Source organism: Neolamprologus brichardi, chromosome 20 (genome assembly GCF_056152115.1).
Source record: "Neolamprologus brichardi isolate AB-2024 chromosome 20, ASM5615211v1, whole genome shotgun sequence".
Classification (NCBI taxonomy): domain Eukaryota; kingdom Metazoa; phylum Chordata; class Actinopteri; order Cichliformes; family Cichlidae; genus Neolamprologus; species Neolamprologus brichardi.
Window position 1 is genome coordinate 5559386 of NC_142123.1, and position 20202 is coordinate 5579587.

The 20202-nt window shown below is 40.6% G+C and overlaps 1 protein-coding gene across 6 annotated transcripts in view; it reads left to right on the forward strand.

Annotated features, from left to right (window-relative positions):
• Nucleotides 1–20202, forward strand: part of chl1a (cell adhesion molecule L1-like a) — a 50798-nt gene that overhangs the window by 12287 nt on the left and 18309 nt on the right. For 5 of the 6 annotated variants that reach the window (XM_087833611.1, XM_006785512.3, XM_006785513.3 and 2 more), the window contains exons 1-20: nt 2450–2589; nt 5794–5956; nt 6302–6410; nt 6510–6697; nt 6800–6922; nt 8860–9030; nt 9358–9396; nt 9544–9655; nt 9761–9942; nt 10080–10214; nt 10767–10907; nt 12837–12948; nt 13944–14107; nt 15270–15435; nt 15758–15882; nt 16059–16163; nt 18430–18627; nt 18767–18837; nt 18947–19169; nt 19992–20107. In XM_087833611.1, the coding sequence (XP_087689737.1) occupies nt 5875–5956; nt 6302–6410; nt 6510–6697; nt 6800–6922; nt 8860–9030; nt 9358–9396; nt 9544–9655; nt 9761–9942; nt 10080–10214; nt 10767–10907; nt 12837–12948; nt 13944–14107; nt 15270–15435; nt 15758–15882; nt 16059–16163; nt 18430–18627; nt 18767–18837; nt 18947–19169; nt 19992–20107 (2562 nt within the window). In that variant the 5' untranslated portion in view covers nt 2450–2589; nt 5794–5874. Of the gene's footprint in view, nt 1–2449; nt 2590–5793; nt 5957–6301; nt 6411–6509; nt 6698–6799; nt 6923–8859; nt 9031–9357; nt 9397–9543; nt 9656–9760; nt 9943–10079; nt 10215–10766; nt 10908–12836; nt 12949–13943; nt 14108–15269; nt 15436–15757; nt 15883–16058; nt 16164–18429; nt 18628–18766; nt 18838–18946; nt 19170–19991; nt 20108–20202 lie in introns of those variants that run through there. The other variant, XM_035905659.2, reaches the window with a different exon arrangement.

Genomic DNA, 20202 nt, shown 5'->3' on the forward strand with positions numbered 1-20202 from the left:
TACCACGAAGTCTGTAGCAAGAAGCCTTGTAATTATCAGAAAGTACCAAGAAGGTTAGAGAGGACATGCATTATGACAAAGGTACTGGGAAGGGCTACGCTGCAGGGAACCGAGAGTCTCCTTAAAACATGAAAGGGTGGAATTTGCAAATGACGTGTTTCTCTCGTTTGTTTTGAAAGCTATGCACGGATTTAACAAACACAGTGAAGCTGGTCATGAGCAGAGACTCTGAAAACATTGTCCATTCTCCTGGAACGCTCTTTATTTATTTGTGTAGGAGCTTTGCTAAGCTGAGTCATTTATGGAGTGGGCTATAATTAGAATAATGACACTGGAGTATATCATTTTTTTCCTTTTTGTCAGTTAACACAGTTTAACAGCAAATATTTGGTCCTGTCTAGTTTAAGAAAGAGCAAGGCTGTTAGACTTAGAGTTGGGAAGGTGCGGGTGACTGTCCCAATCACAAGAATTTGATGGGGTTTAGTTAGCAAATAGCCGAAAGACTAAAACACAGTGGACAATATATTAGGTCAATGCCACAAAACATGAAATTCTCAGGATAATTTTTAAGCAATCGGCGGGCAACCTGCCTTATTTCATGGACACACACATGCTGAGACACACATACACACGTGCATGCTCACGTATGTCAGGTATTCATATCTTGTGGGGACATCTAATTGACATAATGCTTTGCTAGTCCCTTACCCTTACCCTAACCCTAACCATAACCCTGACACTAAAACCACATTTTGTGTCTCAAAAATGCCTTCAAACTTGTGGGGACCAGGATTTTGGTCCTCATAAGGGCTAGTATAGGCTAAGTATAGTAAACTTCCAATTTTGGTCCCCACAAAAATGTTAATACCCGTATACACACACACACAGACACACACACTCACACACGTACACAGTCTCTCCTCTCTCCTTTTCATCGGGCTGTAATTCGTGCCTGCTGCAGCCACCTTTAATGAGGTAACTCTATACTGGATGTATTTACTTAGATCAGATAAGTGGTCGTGCCACAGTGATTGTCTTTTTATTCACGTTAATCTGAATGCCTATTCAGCCTAATAGCATGTCAAACGATGACTGAATTCGGAAGTCTGTGAGAGGCTTGGCCTTTTAAGTTTTTATGTGTTTACAGGAACTGTGCTCTTCTAAACATGGAATAGGTTCATTTAAAGCGATGACAGCTCTCTTAAATGAAGTGCATAATTATGTCCAGCCCTTCAGTGCCAAAAGCGACTTTAGGTTAAACTGTAGTCAAGTGAATAAAACGTTTTGATTTAAAAGTAAAAAAGCTGAACAGCAAAACTAAAAAGTGCAGCTTCCTGAGGTTTCTTTCTTTATTCAAAAAAGAAAAGTCTAAATGTAATTGTAGACAGATTGTTAAGATATTTAGACTTCTAATTTAGTGCAAATGCTTTTCTTTTTTTTCTTTAATTGCTTATTTTTACTTTTTAATTGGGGTTATAGATGTCCTAAAAGTGAGAGAATATTGTGTAAGCCAAGCAAGGAGCTTACACTAGTCTTCAGACTTTAATATACTAGAGAGTAAATGTCAGCTCTTTTTCCTGCTTGGATGACCCTACAAGGCACCATGAGGATTCTTCACCCTCTTAGTTCAGTCATTATGTCTCCATTAGAATAAAAAAAATGATGTCTAAGGTACAGTAGTGTAAAACAAATCTGGAACAAACTCAAGACCAATTTAATATGTCTTGCCCATATTGCAAATCCCTGCTTTGTTTTTTTTTTTTACTCGGAATATAAACAAGACCTGCTGAGGGAACTACAGTTAGATAACATCAGAGGCTCTATATACGAGGAATATTTGTTTGAATAGCTGAATGAGAAATGCAACCTTCGTAACATATCTCCAGATAAGAAACTACCTTGAGAAAATACAGGAAGGTAAAGCCAAGTCATGCGTTTTATCAGTGCCATCGAGTCTGTTTCAGACATGTTTTTCCATGCCTCCATCTATCAATACCCTGGAGCACTGCATGGGAATGAAAGTACACTTCCACAAAAGATCTGGCCTTCTGAGAGAAGATGACTCCGTTCTCTTTTCAATGGAGCTGAGACACACTGCATTAAAATCATTGAGACCGAGCCCGGTGTAAATGGGCGTGCATAGTTTGTAGAGGGCAGGATGGAAAGATCAAGGAAAAAGGGTGAGAGAGAGTGAGCTGGAGAGGGGGACAGACATGCCTGCGCTTCCTCTCCACCCATTCTTTAATGCTTACTGAGTAGCCCCGCAGTGCACCCTTTGTCCCAGTTATTGTCACGGGCTTAGAGAGCTTCTTTGCCAAGTGAGAGGCTTTGGCGACATATGTCACTTCAGTGAGTCTCCTGTCGCTCCTTGAGCTGCTTGAGCAGAGGGGCGGGCAGGGAGGCGTGTCTGTGTACCAGGAGGGAAGCAACGTGAGGTGGAGGAGGAAAGGACATGTCAGAGATGTTGATTCAGGGAGAGTTGTTGGAATGATCCCCTGGAGGTCCTGTACTTTTTATGCGGACTTGTAGGGCTGCTGCTTTGAGCCTCTGCTAGAGGTGGACATAAGATGTCAAATGACTCAAAAAACTGTAAGTATTGGTTACTTCATGAACAGGCTAATTTGTAGTCCTTGGGAAATGGTTGGTTTCTGTGCTTACTCCCTCTGTGTTTGAGTGGAATGACATAAAATCAGTTGTCTGTAAGTTTGCAGCCTGCACTCTGCAGCTACACATGCACAGTCTGCAGAGCTTCTGGTCTGTCCGACAAAAGGCTGTACTAAGTTTGCTTTTAAGGAAGTAGAGGAGATCATTGTATACAGTGTGGGCTGACAAGGATTAGTCATGTAGAAGACACACTCTCTTCTGGCCAAGTATTAGCCTGGGTTACACAATCCCTGTGGATTTGTGGCTATGAGCTGTCATGTGTCAGGTAATGCATCTCTCAGCTCTGAAAACAAATCCTTTGTTATGTGTTTACATAGTGACTCCACCCCATTTATGCTCCAAGGATTTTTGAAATGGACTATGTCAGCTTTGTTTGAGTTTTCAGTGAAGTGGCAGGTTTGCAGATCTCGACGTGTGTGCAGAGTTGAGTAATTTGCCTGACCAACAAAGCAACCAACAGTGCATTTGCACCACATGAATGAAATGGGCCTAAAATCTGTTGTCGTGTTGTTAGGATAACTGAAAATCTTTTCAAAAGCTCGAGCTTCCTTTTTTCCCCCTCCTGTGTCACTTGAGGACTTGCAGGCCTCTTGCCTGAAGACGACTTTGCAGAGTCTGTTTGGCTGATGGAGTTTTCTTCCTGTCACATAAATCTCAACACTGTCACTAAAGTTGTTTTTAATGCCAGTGCAGTGGTACTCTGGGTGGTCTCCGGTGGAAAAACTTTATCTGTGTGTGCTGGTGTGCGAGTGTGTGTTTTCCTCTGGGCTTGAAATACACACTACTGTTGTACCAGACTAGAATAAGCGTGGCTTCCAGCTTCACTGCAGCATGAAAATGTTTGTTCACTCCACTGGAACAAACATCTAACAAGCTTTGTAACTGCTCCAACTCAGGAAAGATAATCACAATAAGACCTTATTGCAAACAATACTTTGCAGCAATCTCTCTTAATTTGTTTAATTGGTTCTAAATTCGAGTGGCTTAATCCTAAATCGAGTCTATAACAATCACCACATTAACCTTGCTCACTAAGTAGGAGCAGCACATGCAGCCATGTGTCCTTAGAAGAACCCAGAGTAGCGCTCAGCCATTGTTAAGCAGCGTACTGTATGACTGCTGGAGCTCACCGACTTCATTCTACTGATAGCAGGATTAACTGGAGGGTGAACCCATTTGGCATTGCCAGTGCTGCCGCTACAGTCTCAACACTGTGAGAGCTAAGCCGTGAAACAGTGACGGGCTTAGACCAATTTATAAACTGCCATCTTGGATCTAGCGATCGTTGCAGACAGCAGCTTAGCTTTTGTGCCAGTCGGGTTTACTGTAAGCATGTCATGCGATGCCACCAGCCAGGCTTTACAGTTCAAAGGGTAATCACAAAACAAGTGCTCTGCCACAACTTCACAACAATGAAGGACATGAAATGGCTGTTGTCTTCAATAGGATATCTTGCATCAAGCAGTCACAGCTTCTTTAAACTGACCATTTTCAGAATATTACGTTAGCTTTGTTTTGTAATCCATTGATATTTATCATGGAGCCTGTTCAGAAATCATTCAGCATATTTAAAATAACAAACTAAGGAAGAACATCCATCCATCCATCTTCATCCGCTTTATCCGGGGCCGGGTCGCGGGGGCAGCAGCCTAAGCAAGAACATTTAATATATTTTTTAACTGGGATTATTATTGCATTATGTGTTTTCAACAACACCTTTGAAGACTTTCAGAAATGAGCCTGTCTGTGCTTTATCAATCAATCAAAATTTATTTATATAGCACATTTTAAAGAAGTACACCAAAGTGCTTTCCAGTAAAATCATGATACAGATAAAAATCACAATATAAAATATAAATTACAGATATAAATAAAATATAAAATAATTACATAATCTAAATGCAAAGCCAGATGTAAATTACCCTAATTAGCCTTGAATGCCAGGTTAAACAAATACGTTTTTAGACGTGATTTAAAAGACTGAATGGAATCTGATGCGCGAATATGAAGAGGAAGAGTATTCCATAACCTGGGTGTGGCAACGGCAAAGGCACGGTCTCCTCTGGTCTTCAGCCAAGACCTAGGTTTCACTAAGAGCAGTTGGCCCGATGATCTTAGTGCTCTCTGAGGGCTATACAGACAGAGGAGATCAGCTAGGTAGTCAGGTGCCATATTGTTTAGGATTTTATAAGTAAACAATAAAATTTTAAAATCAATTCAATATTTATTGGAAGCCAATTTAAGTTGGCCAGAACAGGGGTGATAGAATCATACTTTCTAGTGCCGGTCAAGAGACGTGCTGCAGCATTTTGGACGAGCTGCAATCGCTGAAGAAGAGAAGATTGGAGGCCCAAGTAGAGAGAATTACAATAATCCAGTCTTGAAGTGATGAAAGCATGAATGAGTTTCTCCAGATCTTTGCGTGGTATATAAGGTTTAGCCTTAGAGCATAGGCGTAGTTGGTGAAAGCTGGTTTTTACCACAGTAGAAACCTGTTTATCTAGTTTGAAGGAACTATCCATTGAAAAATCCAAGATTCCTAGCAGCATCAGTGAGGTGGTTAGCAACAGGCCCGAGTGTGCCAGTCAGTTGTCCCAGAGGCATATTTCTATCATTTAAAGTAAGAAAGTTACGTGATAACCAATCTTTGACATCCCTCAGACAATCAAACAGAGGATGTAGTGAAGATGAAACATCCCCAGTCAGGTGGAGGTAGATTTGAATATCATCAGCATAGCAGTGAAAAGAGACATTATGTTTTTCAAAAATGGAGCCCAAGGGCAGCATGTACAGAGAAAACAACACAGGACCCAATACCGAGCCCTGGGGCACACCACAGCGAAAAAGGGCAGAAGAAGAGGAATATTTTCCCATCATGACAGAGAACGACCTCTCAGAGAAATATGATTTAAACCATGATAGAACATTTCCTTTAAGGCCTACTACTTGTTCCAACCTTGCCAAAAGGATATCATGGTCAACCGTGTCAAAGGCTGAAGTCAAATCCAATAGAACTAAGACGGCAGAGCGCCCAGAGTCAGCGATTAGAAGAAGGTCATTGAAAACTCTTAGTGGGGCTTTTATGGTTGAATTACTGAGCGTAGGACTTCTGTTTTCTGACTCTTACAGGTCCTCTTTGCCTTCCAAATTACAAGTGACAGCAGTTGACCAACACATTCTCCTGATCTCTGTTGTCTCCAGTGGAGGGTGATGACTTTGGCAGGGAGCCTGTCGCTTCGTCTGCTTTTGGCCTTGACCACCATGGCCTCAGGCCTTAATATCCCTCTAGAAGGTATGAGTGTCATGACACAAGTGCTTGCTAGTTCTTACTTGTGCTGTGCTGAAATATGAAGAGTCATTTAACACAGTTAAATTCACATGGAATGCCTGTGCTCTGCTTCATGTGAATACCGTAAGGTCCACAGAATCAACACTCATTTTTACGGCTTTTTAAAGCTAAATGACATAAACTGAGTAAGAGTAAGTTTGTGTTTATTAATTATTATTATTATCATTGTATCATTTGTGCAGTATGGCAGGCATACACTTGTGTGTATTATATCTTATTTACTTCAACAACTTTAGTGTTACCTGTCACAGTTCAGTAACGATTTTTGTGTGTGGCTTTATTTCATAGTGGAACAGCCTCCGACCATAATAACGTATACATCAGGTCCCATAATTGTACTTCATTTTGACACGACCATTAATGTCAAGTGTAAAGCCCGGGGCAATCCACCACCAGAGTAAGTGTTGTCAAGTGACACGAGTTGAAAAAAACAAACAAGCCAAACATTGAAGCCTTGATCAGTTGCATGGATGTGAATCGTATTTTGCTCTAACAGGTACAGATGGGAAAAGGATGGCCAAGCATTTGTGCCCCCAAACGTCCAAACAATCAGAGCAAACCAGAGAAAGGGCTCACTTGTGCTTCAGAGTGAGGACATGTCCGAGTTCGAGGGAAAATACAGATGCTACGCATCGAACAAGCTGGGAACTGCTATGACAAATGAGATCGAGATTAAAGCTTTCAGTAAGTAATCTTTAGATAAAAAAGATCAAAACCCAGAATTTTGCATTTCAATGTCCTCACTGTTTTGTTTTTCATGTTGTTGAACATTTGCTTTTCAACTAGGTATCCCTAAGTTTCCAAAGGAAACCCTCAGTCCCATTGTTGTTAGTGAGGGAGAACCAATCACCCTGAAATGCAACCCACCAGAAGGTGTGGCCCCACGTCTTATCTACTGGATGACTGTTGGTAAGCCATGAGGCGGTTTATCATTTTTGTGATTTATATATTGCGTATTCCAGTTTATTAATTTGTTAAAAGGGAAAAACAACTCTTATTACTGCTTCAAAGCAGTTTTTCTAAAAGTGACTGGGGGACGGCTGAACAATTATTACCCTGCTCCAGGCTCGCACTTATGTTTGTGGCGAACCAGATGCTGTATTTAATGCAGTAATAAATACAGCCCCGGCTTCTCCACAGGAACTTGGAGCTGTATTGATCACCAGGGTCTCCACAAACAGGAGTGTAAGATTGGAGAGGGGTGACTGTTGTTCAGCTGTCCCTCAGTCCAGTCATAGCTCTCCTTCACCGGGTGGAGCTGGCTATGCAAGACCAACCACAGGTCCACAACACTACAGTATCACTGCGTCTAGGCAGGATTGTGATATTGAGGCATTCAGTCATAATGGTAGCTCCTCAACATTGGGGCGCCAGCTGAGTGCATAAACCAGATGTCTAAATCTACAATTTCTCTCATACTGAACTGGATTATTATTGCAGCAGTGCTTCATCAGTAGGCTGACCTGCCTAACGATGAACATTTTCCAGGAAATGCTTTAAAAGCACTGCTTAAAAGATCACAGCAACACTCAAGCTAGTGTTTTAATTTTTCCTCAATGGTTTGTAGATGAAAAAGGCAAAAGGCATGCTAACTAATGTATTTTTACACGATAAAGCCCCACTTTTTAGTAAAGTTGGTCATATGTTCTAATGAGTGCTATTGAAATTGTTCAAATAGGCACCCAGAAATTCAGGAAAAAGGAGTAGTGTCTCAGGAAGAGCTTAACCACATGCTTTGATCTGCTTTGCACACTTGGGGGCATAAGTGTGCCAACCACATAATATAAAGATTCCTGGCTTCCTAATTTTCCACATATCCGGTCAATTACAGCATAATGGTCAGTGTGGTCACATGACTACTGCAGTCTATTAATGATTGACATGTTGCATCTAGTAGTTCAGAAGGTGTTTGACGTAACAAGAATGACTTAGTTTAAGCCATAACGGTGCCTTTGCTGTTCCTGAGTTTGTTATTGGACTTGCACTGTGGAGTGCTCAAAGCTGGGGTAGTTTTAGATAGTGTGAATCTCTGTCTGAATGCACCAGAAAATCCCCACAGATGAATGTGGCTGGTGACACATTGTATCCTCCAGCTATCAGTAAAGTTAGCAGTGACAATAAAGACAGTTCAGGTAAAGGTACACACTTGAGGTCCAAGTGTTTATTGCACATCGGGGTCCTTTTCTCTCCACCACCGCCAGAGAAAGTGATTCACTGTGTATAAGGTCACCTCAGTTGTGTCTGAAGTACTTCACTGAAGATCCTCAACCTCCTCCAACAAACCTGACTGATGTCAGGAAGAAAAAGTTAAGAGGCTTTCAGCAGACAGATCCAAAGCCACGGGGCAGAATGAATGAAAACACTTGTGCAGAGCTGTTATTTTATATTATGTTTCAATCAGTTTTTTTATTAGTTTCTTGATACAAGATGCAATGTGGAATCGAAAGGCTGCCTTTAAGCTTAAAAAACTAAACAGATGTCCATCTGTTGACATCTCTGTGTCTGCTTTGCGTGCACAGCTGTGCGTGTCACCGATCATTTATTGAAATACTGGCTATATATACCTTATATTCTGTTGCAGTGCACTTATGAGTTCACCAGGTCTTTGCAAGAACACTTCTTAGAGAATAACTTCCATATAAGATATTAGGCCACACAATTTTCAGGCATGGCTGATTTGACATGTTATCATCTAAAAAAAAGTCCCTCTGACGCACCCTTTAAAAGTTTCTGTCCAATTGGCACCTTCTTATCAGCCAACATGAATTTCCTAGGCACATGCTATGAAGAGTTACAATTGTTGTAACAATGATTCACATTATTTATACAACTATGTTGTTTTCCAGATCTCCAGCACATTGAGCAGAATGAGAGGGTTTCCATGGGAACTGATGGCAACCTGTACTTCTCTAATGCCTTAAAGAATGACAGTCGCCAGGATTACGGTTGCTTTGCTGCCTTCAACAGGATACGCACAATTGTCCAGAAAAATGCCATGGCTGTCGTGGTCAAACGCTGTAGGTTTATGACAAAGTCTCTCTGGCTTGGAAACTGCACTGTAGCTCACTTGTTTAGCATTTTGGCAAAAATGTTACGTGTGGTACATCTCACATTATCACACAATCAAAGATGACCAAACCACTACGACTTCTTCAAAGCAACTTTTGATCCTGTAATGAAGCAGGGCTTGCCTTGTCATGTTGATGCTGAAGGAAGTTTTTGTTATGACTCAGACTGATGACTGATATTGCTGATTGTGTAACTTTTGTTGGTGAAAACAAGCCAACACTCTTACGTCCGGTAAAATTGCTCCTTTATTTTATTATGTTTTTTTTATGTTCCAGTAAAACCTGCCAATGACTCTTCAGAGAGCAGCCACACTCGTGAGTGATAACCACACATCAAAGCTTTCTTTCATATTATCCGAACAGCCACTAGAAATTGACAATAAAGCGTGTGTGCAGTTTAGAAAATAAGTGGATAAAATTATACATCAGAGCAAGAAATGATATTGTCTGCTTTCGATGCAGCTGTGGCCCCCCCAGCGAGAATACCCAGCCTTTTGCTGCCCTCTGGTGTTCAGACTGAGAAGGTGTTGTTGAAGGGAGAGGATCTACAGCTCGAATGTATACCCGAGGGATTGTAAGTGCACATTCTGTATCATCGCTTCTGCAGTCATGTTGTCACCATATATAAATAACCGTTTTGTTCATTACGGTGTTAACATACTATTGTCTCACATTGTAGCCCTACACCATCTGTGAAGTGGATAAAAATGGGAGAAGTCATGAGTCCTCGGGTAAAATTTAACAACTACAACAAGCTGTTGAGCTTATCGGCAGTGGAAGAGAGTGATGAGGGGAAGTACATGTGCACAGCTGAGAACTCTGCTGGAAAGGCTGTCCACTACTTTGATGTAATAGTGGAAGGTTAGTCAACATCGGGAGCTAATTACGCTTCTATTTGTGGGCACATTTGTTTATTTGCATCAAAGAGAAAGCTCTTGACACGTGGATGGCTGTTTGTTTTATCTGAGATCATCATGACTCCTCTTAACATCTCCCAGAGCCACCAAAGTGGCTGACAGAGCCTCCTCAGAGCCAGCTCACTGTGATTGGGTCTGATGTGCACATCAAGTGCTCCGTCAGTGGAAAACCACAACCAGCAATAACGTGGAGGAGGAATGGAGGAATGTTCAGAGGTGAGTGAGAATAATTGTTGATGCGGTTTAATTCATATTGCGCCTCTGGGCAGGAGGGCAGTGCACTGAGCAGCTATCCCTGACGTCAAGCTGGAGTATTGTGACAGGCAACAGTCTGCTTAGTGTTTGAAATGATGAGATAACAGATTTTATTTTTCTCCTTCAGAAGTTGAAAGGCAAGGTATGCTGAACAGAAGCATGCGCTAATTAAAAGTAGTTGGTGCCTTCTCTTGTACAGTGTCTGAGTAGGAATCATTTGTTTTGAATATTATTAAATTTCTCAAAAGGAAATGTGTTGTGGCAATGTGGCAATATACACATAATTATATGGGTTTTTAAAAGGTTATATTAACTGTCAAGTCATCTGCCACTTGGTTAATTAAAGAGAAGCTGCTATCTGACTCTTATATATTTAAGTTGTATTCAAAACATCTAGATTTTTTACAGAATTATCCAACACTGATGCTGGTGCTATCCCGAAAAGAACATGTTGATATATTGAGTTGCTTTTATGATGATTTGGTAATTTATTTATGTCCACGTTGCTGTCAGGTGACCCAGATAAGAGGATGCAAGTGTTTGATGACACTGTGATACTTTTCAATGCCAAAGCGGAGGACAGTGGCGTCTACCAGTGTGAAGCCTCCAACAGACACGGAAATATTCTAGCCAACGTTAACATCATGATCATGAGTAAGTTCTGTGTTGTAGTGCTTTCCCTAAAAAGTAGCTCATAATATAACATCTTATAATGATATGCTATAAGGAACTGTAGTGGAAGCCAGTTTTCTTTAGCCAGTCTCATTATTTTTGCTGATAGAGATTGTTTCCCTGGTATGATTCATAAGAAGAAACACTTACACCCACTGAGATTTTCTCCAGTATCTTATCATTGTACATCTAAGATCCACATCTAATCATTATTTGCCTATTAGGGTGAATGTAGAGTTTTCTTTCAGCTGAAGTGTGAGTGGACTTCCATTTGCTGTAGTATTCTTTAGAAATGATAATGGAGCCTTTATCCAAAGCACCTCTTTTCTTTCTTTCCTCTCATTCACACAGTGGTGGCAAGGAGCTCTAATGCAAGCGTAGCCTGATCATCAGGAGCAATTTCAGGGTTCAGCGTATTGACTAACTGCAGTGTAACTGATTTCTTAGTTATTTGAGTATTTGTTATGCTTAAATGATTATATCAATAAGCACATTTTAATATTACACAAAGATAACCCCAGTAAATATAAATGTAGTTTTCAAATGATCATTTTAAAAAGTTGTTCAAAGATACCTGGAGGAGAAAGCAACTACTGGTCTGTGCCAGTCTTAGCAGCAAGAATTGCTTAGATTGGAACTATTCACCTTGTGATTGGTGGACAGCCTTGAATAAAAACTCCTTTCTTAGATTATCCAGTTTTTAAGGTTGAGTAAATAATTTACTACATTCTAACACTTGGTTAGAAAAGAAAGAAAGTGTACTTTATTGAACCCCGTGGGGAAATTCCTCTCTGCATTTAACCCATTCACTCGGTGAAGCAGTGGGCAGCCATTGGGCGCCCGGGGAGCAGTGTGTAGGGACGGTACCTCGCTCAGGCGTACTTAAGGGTAGCTGTTCAGGGGTATCGAACCCCTGACCTTCCAATCATGGGGCCACCACACTACCTACTAAGCTATCCATACCCATGTAGTTGTTAGTTGTTAATATTACTTCTAAGGCACGAGTCACCAGGAGACATTAAAGGACCAGTGTGAAAAATTTAGCAACACTTTAGGAGGAATTTGTAGATTTCAGCCAAATAAATACATAAAATAAATAAAGATTATTCTAATACTTATTATACTTATTCAGTAAAAGGACTACATGTTAATGTCTGATAATGCTTTGCTTCAAATGGAGAAAGTCTTGAGGGATGGCTGTTATGAGGAAAGGCAGCCCAGAAACAGAAACACATCGTTGTGTGCCTCAACTTCACACGTGTTTTGGTCTTTTACCCAAGCTAATCTGCCATTTTTTTTTACCTTCCTTGGTTAGGGTTTAGGGATTAGAGATCTGATCTAGTTTTCTACAATTTTCAGTTGCTAGTTCCCGGACTCACTGAATGATCTTTGTAAGTTTTGGTCTGATACAGCATCAAAAACAATGATAAAACAGCATATGCGTTAGAGTGGACCTGCCTTGTGTCTCTATCTTCACATCTGGTTTCAAGACCGCAGGACACCAACAGCATTTTGTTCCTTTTAGCTATTATCTTAGCTGCCTCAAATGACCAAAATGCGGTGATCTGATATGTGCAAATTACTTTCATGATCAATTATCAATCATGAATATGTGAGAATTAGAAAAGTCATTTGAAAGATGGAACTAAATTTACTGATGATGAAGATCACGTCCATTTAGTTCGTGTCCATTAAAGTATTGTTTAACAGGCAAATAGTTTTCTCTCTACAGCTGTGTTTGATCCAGCTGTGGGGACTTGACATAACTAACTGGTGTGTATCTATGGATTAGGGCACAGGACTGAGAAAGTTCATGTTCTAGGATCAGTAGAATTGTGCAGTGTTACCAGAGCCTGTGATTTATCTGTATTTTCTTTGGCATTTGAGTCAGCTCCTTCCTCTTGCTTTTAGATATGGCTCCGCTTATACTGACAGAGAACAACCAGGAGTATGCTGCAGTAGTAGGAAAGGAAATCACCATGAACTGCAGTGTTTTCAGCTCTCCACCATCCAGCATCTCTTGGTAAGTAGAGCTGGGTTTGTCTTAACAAGTAAGACAAGCAAGTTAAAAGCGTCATTAGTAATTTACACTTGCCTGCCTTTTAAAATATAAGAAATAGCCACTTTTACATATTAATGTGGAAGAGTGTAAAGAGAAGCAGTCTAAAGAATGAACCCGAGAGCACTATCACAGGAGTGAGTCATGCTATCACTCCCACACTGCTTCAGGTGTCTGTATGACACGCTGTGATGTTGACACTTATGTCTGGTTAATAAGATAATCATCTTCTGTTCCTTGAAATTGGGCAACATGAAACCCATTTACTATCACTGCTGCTCAAAAGAGAAACAGACAGTCCGTGGCAAGACACAGACGATGCCACAAATGCCAAATATTAAGATAAAAACCTGCGCTTCAATTCTAATCAGCAACCCTGTGTGTTGCTTTAATTAAGTAAACTGTGTAGCCCATCTATTAAAGTTTAGTGGTGGTCTTGGGAGCTTGAAAAACTTGAAAGGAGTGCTTGGAGCTCTACACTGGAGAAATCAAACAGCCACTCCACAAACAACATAGAAGAGCCACCTCCACAGGATAAGACTCACCTGTACATTTACACCTAAAGGACAAAAAGTATTTTGAGGATGGCAAAGTTCTCATTTTTGCATCAAGATGGTTTGAAAAAGGAGTAAAGGAGGCCATCTTTGTCTGCTGTGAATGACCATCATTGACCTACATCAGCCACATACAATGCAGTCCTTTGAATACTTCAACCCCCACTCACACCTTGCCTAAGGTGACCTCAATAGGTCACATGGTAGGATCTAGTTGCCTCTTATTTTTCAAGCCCTTAAAAATAAAACACGGAATAATATATGACATTCTTTAAAGTCGCAAAAGTGACACCAGACACTTTCAAACTCTGAACTTGCAGCAAATCGGCACCTTTTGATTTGCATTTGAGGTGTTGGATAAGTTGTGTGGAAGCGCCAAGTAAAGTTGAAAACTTTCTCTCCTAGGACCAAAGATGAAAAAGCCATCGAGGGGGAAGGTTTCCTTGCTCTTGAGAGCGGACAATCATTGAAAATCATTAACGCAGAAAAAGGTGACAGCGGGAAATACATCTGCTTTGCGAGTAACGTGGAGGGCTCGTCGACTGTCACTGCTGTGCTGGATGTGAAAGGTATCTCAGCAACATAATTACTGCTTTTTGTAGGCAGGGATATTCGTAGTCGCTGCGCACAAAGGTAAAAAGAAGAAAAGAAGGAATGTATTTCTTTTTAATATTCTGTGCTTTAAGTAGTTTAATAAGTAGTTAAAGCTAGGCAGTAGGGATGCAACGATACCAATTTTTTCAAACCGATACGATACCGATACTTGGATCTGAGTACTTGCCGATACTGAGTACAAAAATCGATACTTCTACCACACACACACACAAATGCAATGAATTGGAAGACAGGTTTTATTTTATTCTCTGCCAATAAAAAATAAAATCGTAATAAAAATGACCACAAAAAAAATTTCAAGTGAAAAATAAGCACTTCTGTTAAATTATTGCAGAGTCTCCACATTGTAATTTAGCAAAATATCACTGAACTATTGGGCACTGTCTCGAGCTTTCAGAATAATAAATAAACACTTCTGTTTGGAATAAAATAAATACAAATTAGGTTTGAGAATAAAATAAACTTTTAAATTATTGCAGATTTCATATCGCGGCTCGAGTATGCTGAGAAGACGGTTCAATCCTATGCTTTCCACGACCGGCATTGGCTGGTCATCCAGAGAAATAAAATGAGTCAGAGCCTCTGTTATTTTAACTGCCCGTGGATTTTCTCTTGACATTTTTCTTCGCTTTTCCAAAACCTGAGTTAAAGTTGGCTGTTCCGGTCCACACTGCTGACATTTTGTTTAGCCTAGCTACAGCAGCCTCCAGTTTCTCTTTTTTATCTGGAGCCGCCAGTCTCACTCGCCTAACCCTGTGCCTGTTTAGCGCGGGATGTCCCCCTAGTGGCCAATCTAAAAAACTACAACAGAAATGACAAGCCACCCTCTGATTAATGAAATAAGTTAGTATCGGTTCATGGTATCGGTTAACTTTTAAGAGTATGAGTACACACACATTTTACAGTATCGGTATCGGTGCATCCCTACTAGGCAGTCTCTCTCATATATATATTTGTTGAATGTATGCTGAAGGAAGTTCCAGCCATAAACAGTTATTTATGAAATCAATGATTTGGCTCAATTTCAGAGACTCACATTGCTATTTAAATCAAGCTGGGCTCGTGAGGATTATTTCACTTGTGTTTTTTCCCCCCTGGTTTTTGTGTTATCTTTAGACGCTACAAAAATAGTAGGTCCACCTCAGAACACGCAGGTTGACAGTGGGAAGTTGGCCAAATTGATGTGCAAGACTGAATATGATGCAAGTCTGCAGGACACGTTTGAGCTGGTGTGGAGAAAGGAAAACAAGGAGATCCCACTTTCCTCTGAGAAAAATTCCAGGTAACTGGTTTTGCTTTGATGGTGCTTTTATGCTGATGCTCTTACTGAGTATGAGTATGTGTATCTTGATCAGAGGATGCATTTTGCTGACATATTGTCTGCTCATCTCTATCTATCGTTTACCATGCTACGGTTTTAGTTACAGACATTAGAAAGTTAGGCTGTAGCATCAACCAGTGCACTTACTGGATAATAAAAGGCTAGCATGACTAAATTATGCATGGCTTTAAATTCTCTTTTATTATGCAGCTTTGGTGGAGGGGCCTCTGCTTGAGAGGTGGATTGAAATTACTTACTCAGACAAATCTTCACTTATGTTCAGATACTCTGTGAAAGGTGCCATGCTGGAGATCATGAATGTAAACCTGAGTGATCAGGGAACATATACATGCACTGCTAGAACAAGCCTAGATGAGGACTCTGCCACTGCAGTACTCACTGTACGGGGTAAGATGAATTATGTATAGTTAAATATTTATCGCACATTTTTGGAAATGATTTGGCTTCAAACAGTTAAATAAATAATGAACAATTCTGGTATTTGTTCATTAACACATTTGAGATTCTCTAGATGTTTTAGTTATCACGTTGACGGTTGACGGCTCTTTTGTTCTGCACGGCAGATGTTCCTGATGCTCCGATAAAGTTAGACCTGTCCGAACTTGACAGTCCAAGGAATGTTGTTTTGTCTTGGATACCTGGAAGCGATCACAACAGCACCGTAACAGGTAAAAGTTAATGGGCTAAAAGCAGAAAGCCTGAAAGAAGGTTTTTGTGTAAATACTTGTTAATAAAGATAGGATAACAAATAAATGGAACGTGATGAATACTTTTCATTTATTAGTTACTTTTACATGTAAGACACACCCTAACTGAACAGAGTATTCAATTCAGTTCAATATTATTCATTTACATAGCAGCAATTCACAACAAGAGTCACCTCAAGGCACTTCATGCTCTAAAGCAGGGGTCCCCAATCCCAGTCCGCAAGGGTCGGTGTCCCTGCAGGTTTTAGATCTCACCCTGGGTCAACACACCTGAATCACATGATTAGTTCATTACCAGGCCTCTGGAGAACTTCAAGACATGTTGAGAAGGTAATTTATCCATTTAAATCAGCTGTGATGGATCAAGGACACATCTAAAACCTGCAGGGACACCGGCCCTTGTGGCCTGGGATTGGGGACCCCTGCTCTAAAGTAAAGACCCTGCAATGTTAGAACACAACCCCAACCATCAGATGAGAGTCCAATATCATTGTCTAGTTCTGCAGTTCTTTAGCCTCGCCACTGGGAAAAAGAATCGTATAATGCATAATCAGTAAACAAAGCATGTAAAATGCATGCACACAGCTGTAGCGCCTCCATAGTGTAGTAGTTTGCACTTTTGCTTGGTAAGAGAAAGGTCACTTGTTTGATTCTAGCTGAAGACACAAATGCCTTTGGTATTGCGTCAGGAAGGACCTCCAGTGTAGAGCTCTGCCACATCAAAACATCCAGGGCGATTCGATGTTGCGACCCCTTGTGACAAGGGAGCAACTGAAATTAGCATTCAGGCACACCTGTGGTGTACGTGCATGCACTGACCAGAGCCCGAGTATGCGGACTAAAGCTGCTTCACAGTTGGAAAAAAGTCTGCAGGTTATTATTAAAAACTGAAATTATTTTTTCGATGCAACTTTCAAGTGATTTACTGCAAATCACTGAGTGTTTTCATGCTTCCCGTGTGAAAAAGAGATTTAGTTGATGCTGTGATCACTTAAACAAGTGAAGAAAGCTGCAAAGCGCTGAGAATCCCAGCAGGGGAGCTTGTCTCTCATTTAGGCTTCAAACGGGAGGGCGAAATTATTTTTGGTGGTAAGAATTTGTAGGGGTTCATCAGTGTTGTGTTATTAATATTCTTAGCTGCGATGGTTGTTACAGTGGGGGAAAAAATGGCTGCTTTTTGTGACTGAAATCGGATAAATCTTTTAGGAAATAACAGGAACAAAAAGTATTTTCAACCCCGCGATACTCATCAATAAGTGTTAATATTTAACAAGGATGACAGCATTTTTTCTTAGAAGAATCTTTCATCATAGCCATTTTTACTAGTTTCATTCTTCCTTTCTTTCTTTTTTATATCATTTCTAGGTTTTTTGGCACATAATCGCCACCTGTTGATCAGGAACAACATAATGTCTTTTTTAAAAACAAAAAAACAAAAAAAAACCCCAGATTATTTACAAAGTCACCCACAGGCTCATGGGGGTGCTTTCAAAAGACACACAAAACATTAGCAGTAAAAAAACCCTATATACTACATATCTATACAGAGTTTATTTAAGTGCATGCTAATGAACATCATAACCAAAAATATGGGATTGAAAGAGTAAGACTGTAAAGTAATGAACATAATTAGTCTTTAGGAAGATAACAAAATCAGAAGCACAGAAATATACAATAGACAGGCTTTTAGCTCTTTCTGTGATGTGCCAAATTGTCTGTTAATGACAGCGTGGTAAAGCGCCTTCTCACTATCCCCTTCAGCTCTGGCCCCAGCGTTAATACCACTGTCAGTTCTTAATTTAATAAATTCAAATTAGAGAAGGTAGCACAACCCTTAATCCTAGAAGTTTCGTGGCACAGAAAGGGTGATAAAAAGGGGTTAATATGAATCGTCTATCTGAGAATTAATAATACCAACAGAAATCCTTTTCTCCCTGGTACTCTTTTTCTTACTCACATTGTACTACACTAATGGTCCCTGCCTCCAGGTTCATAATTAGAAATGCATGAGTGGTATTGGTAATCTCATTTAACACTCATATAAGATAATGTTGAATTATTTATTTATCAAGAAAGGGGTAAATCAGCACTCATAGATACTGATCGGCGGTGTAGATAACCTCTCTATATGATATAATCTAAGCCAAAGTATGAATGCCTAATATATGCTTTTAATAATCAGTGGTATTGTCACAACTTCGTGTGTCCTCTCTCTTTGTGAGCACAGAATTTGTAGTGGAGTATGAAGAGAACCGCTGGGAGCCTGGGAGGTGGAAGGAGCTACAGAGAGTCACCGGTAACCAAGCAACAGCTGAGCTAAAACTATACGGGAACCTTAACTACCAGTTCAGAGTGTATGCTGTTAACGCCATTGGACCCGGACCCCCGAGTGAGCCGACTGAACGACACAAAACACCCCCTGCTGGTGAGACCAGCTCCTATTTATTAAAAATGTCTCTCTAGTTATGTGTAACATGTCAAAGCATGCAGGTTTTAGTATTAAAAATGGCATCTTTTTTATTCTGCAAAAAATTATTTATACAAGTGCACACATGTCTCCAAAGCACCCGATAGGAACCCAGAAAACATCAAAATTCAAGGCCATCATCCTCATCAAATGGAAATCAGTTGGGAGGTAGGAGAATTGTTTATTCGTTTAAATTTAAAAGACTTGTTATCTGTAAGAATTTTCACTAGAAGTTGTTATAGGATTGTAACAATTTCTCTGCACTGTCATATTGTAGCCGCTGTCACCTGTGGAGCGCAACGGCCCAGGCTTTGAGTACAAAGTGAAGTACCGCCAACTCGGGATGGAAGATAACTTTACGGAGCACATGGTCAACAGATCTGTGTTTCTCGTGAGCAACACGCCCACCTTTGTCCCCTACGAGATTAAAATCCTGAGCAGAAACAGCTACGGCTGGGGGCCAGAGCCTAAGCCTGTTACAGGTTACTCTGGGGAAGATGGTGAGTAGCATGTATTAATATATTTCAGCGTACGATATAATTACCTGCAACTGACTTCATTACAACACACCCCAAAGCTGAACTGGCATATTTGTCTGTTGGTTTTCTTTTAACTCTGAACTTCTCGTGTTATGATTCTTTACCGTGTTCTCAGTTGTCTTTTGGCATTGTCTGCGGGAAAATGTGTCAGGTTAAGTTCTTTTCTTTTTCTCCCCCCCTCCACTTACCCAAGGTTTTAACCCTGTGCAGGTGGTGCAGTAGTGACTTTTCCTTCCTTCTGAAAAAGGAAAAACAAAAAAACACCACTGCTAGCAGGTGGCAGATAACCTTTGTAGAGGAGAGGGATGTCAAATTTCCACTTCTGTCTCAGAAGCTGTCGGGGATTTGATAGATCACAACACGCTTTGCGCTGTAGGCCTACTGAGGCACGATGGCTGCTTCACTTTCCAGTGTCTGCTGTGCTCCTGTCGTTACAGTAACGCGTAGAGTAGAAAATATTTACAGTGCCATTTTGTGTCTGGTGTGGATTTTCCCCCTGCTTTCAGTAGCTAATTTGCTTCATTTTGCATGTAGCTCAGCATATTTTCCGTGCACTTTCTTGGCTTTTTATACCAGCACCAATGTTTTGACTCATCAATTCATCAAGCAACAGAACACCATTCCTCAGCTTAAAACACTGTATTAATCTAACAAGGTCGATGTATTTTGTAACTTTCTGCAACTACAAACATTTTATTTTCAATATGTTGGGAAAAAAGTCTGAATAAAGGTCTGCTGTTCACAGACTTTCTGTGTTTCTCAACTTCCTCCCACCGCCTTTAGTTCCTACTGCGGCACCACGGGACATTGCTGTGGAGGTGATCAACACCACTGTTCTGAGAGTTAGCTGGACCCCAGTTCCACCTGCCACGGTGCGAGGTCGCCTGGGTGGTTATAATGTAAGTTGTCAGCTTCTCAAACATCCCTGCATTTTCAATTCCAGCAAAGGAACTTCAAACAGCAGCGTGTTTTTCTCAGTATTTGAAAATCCTCC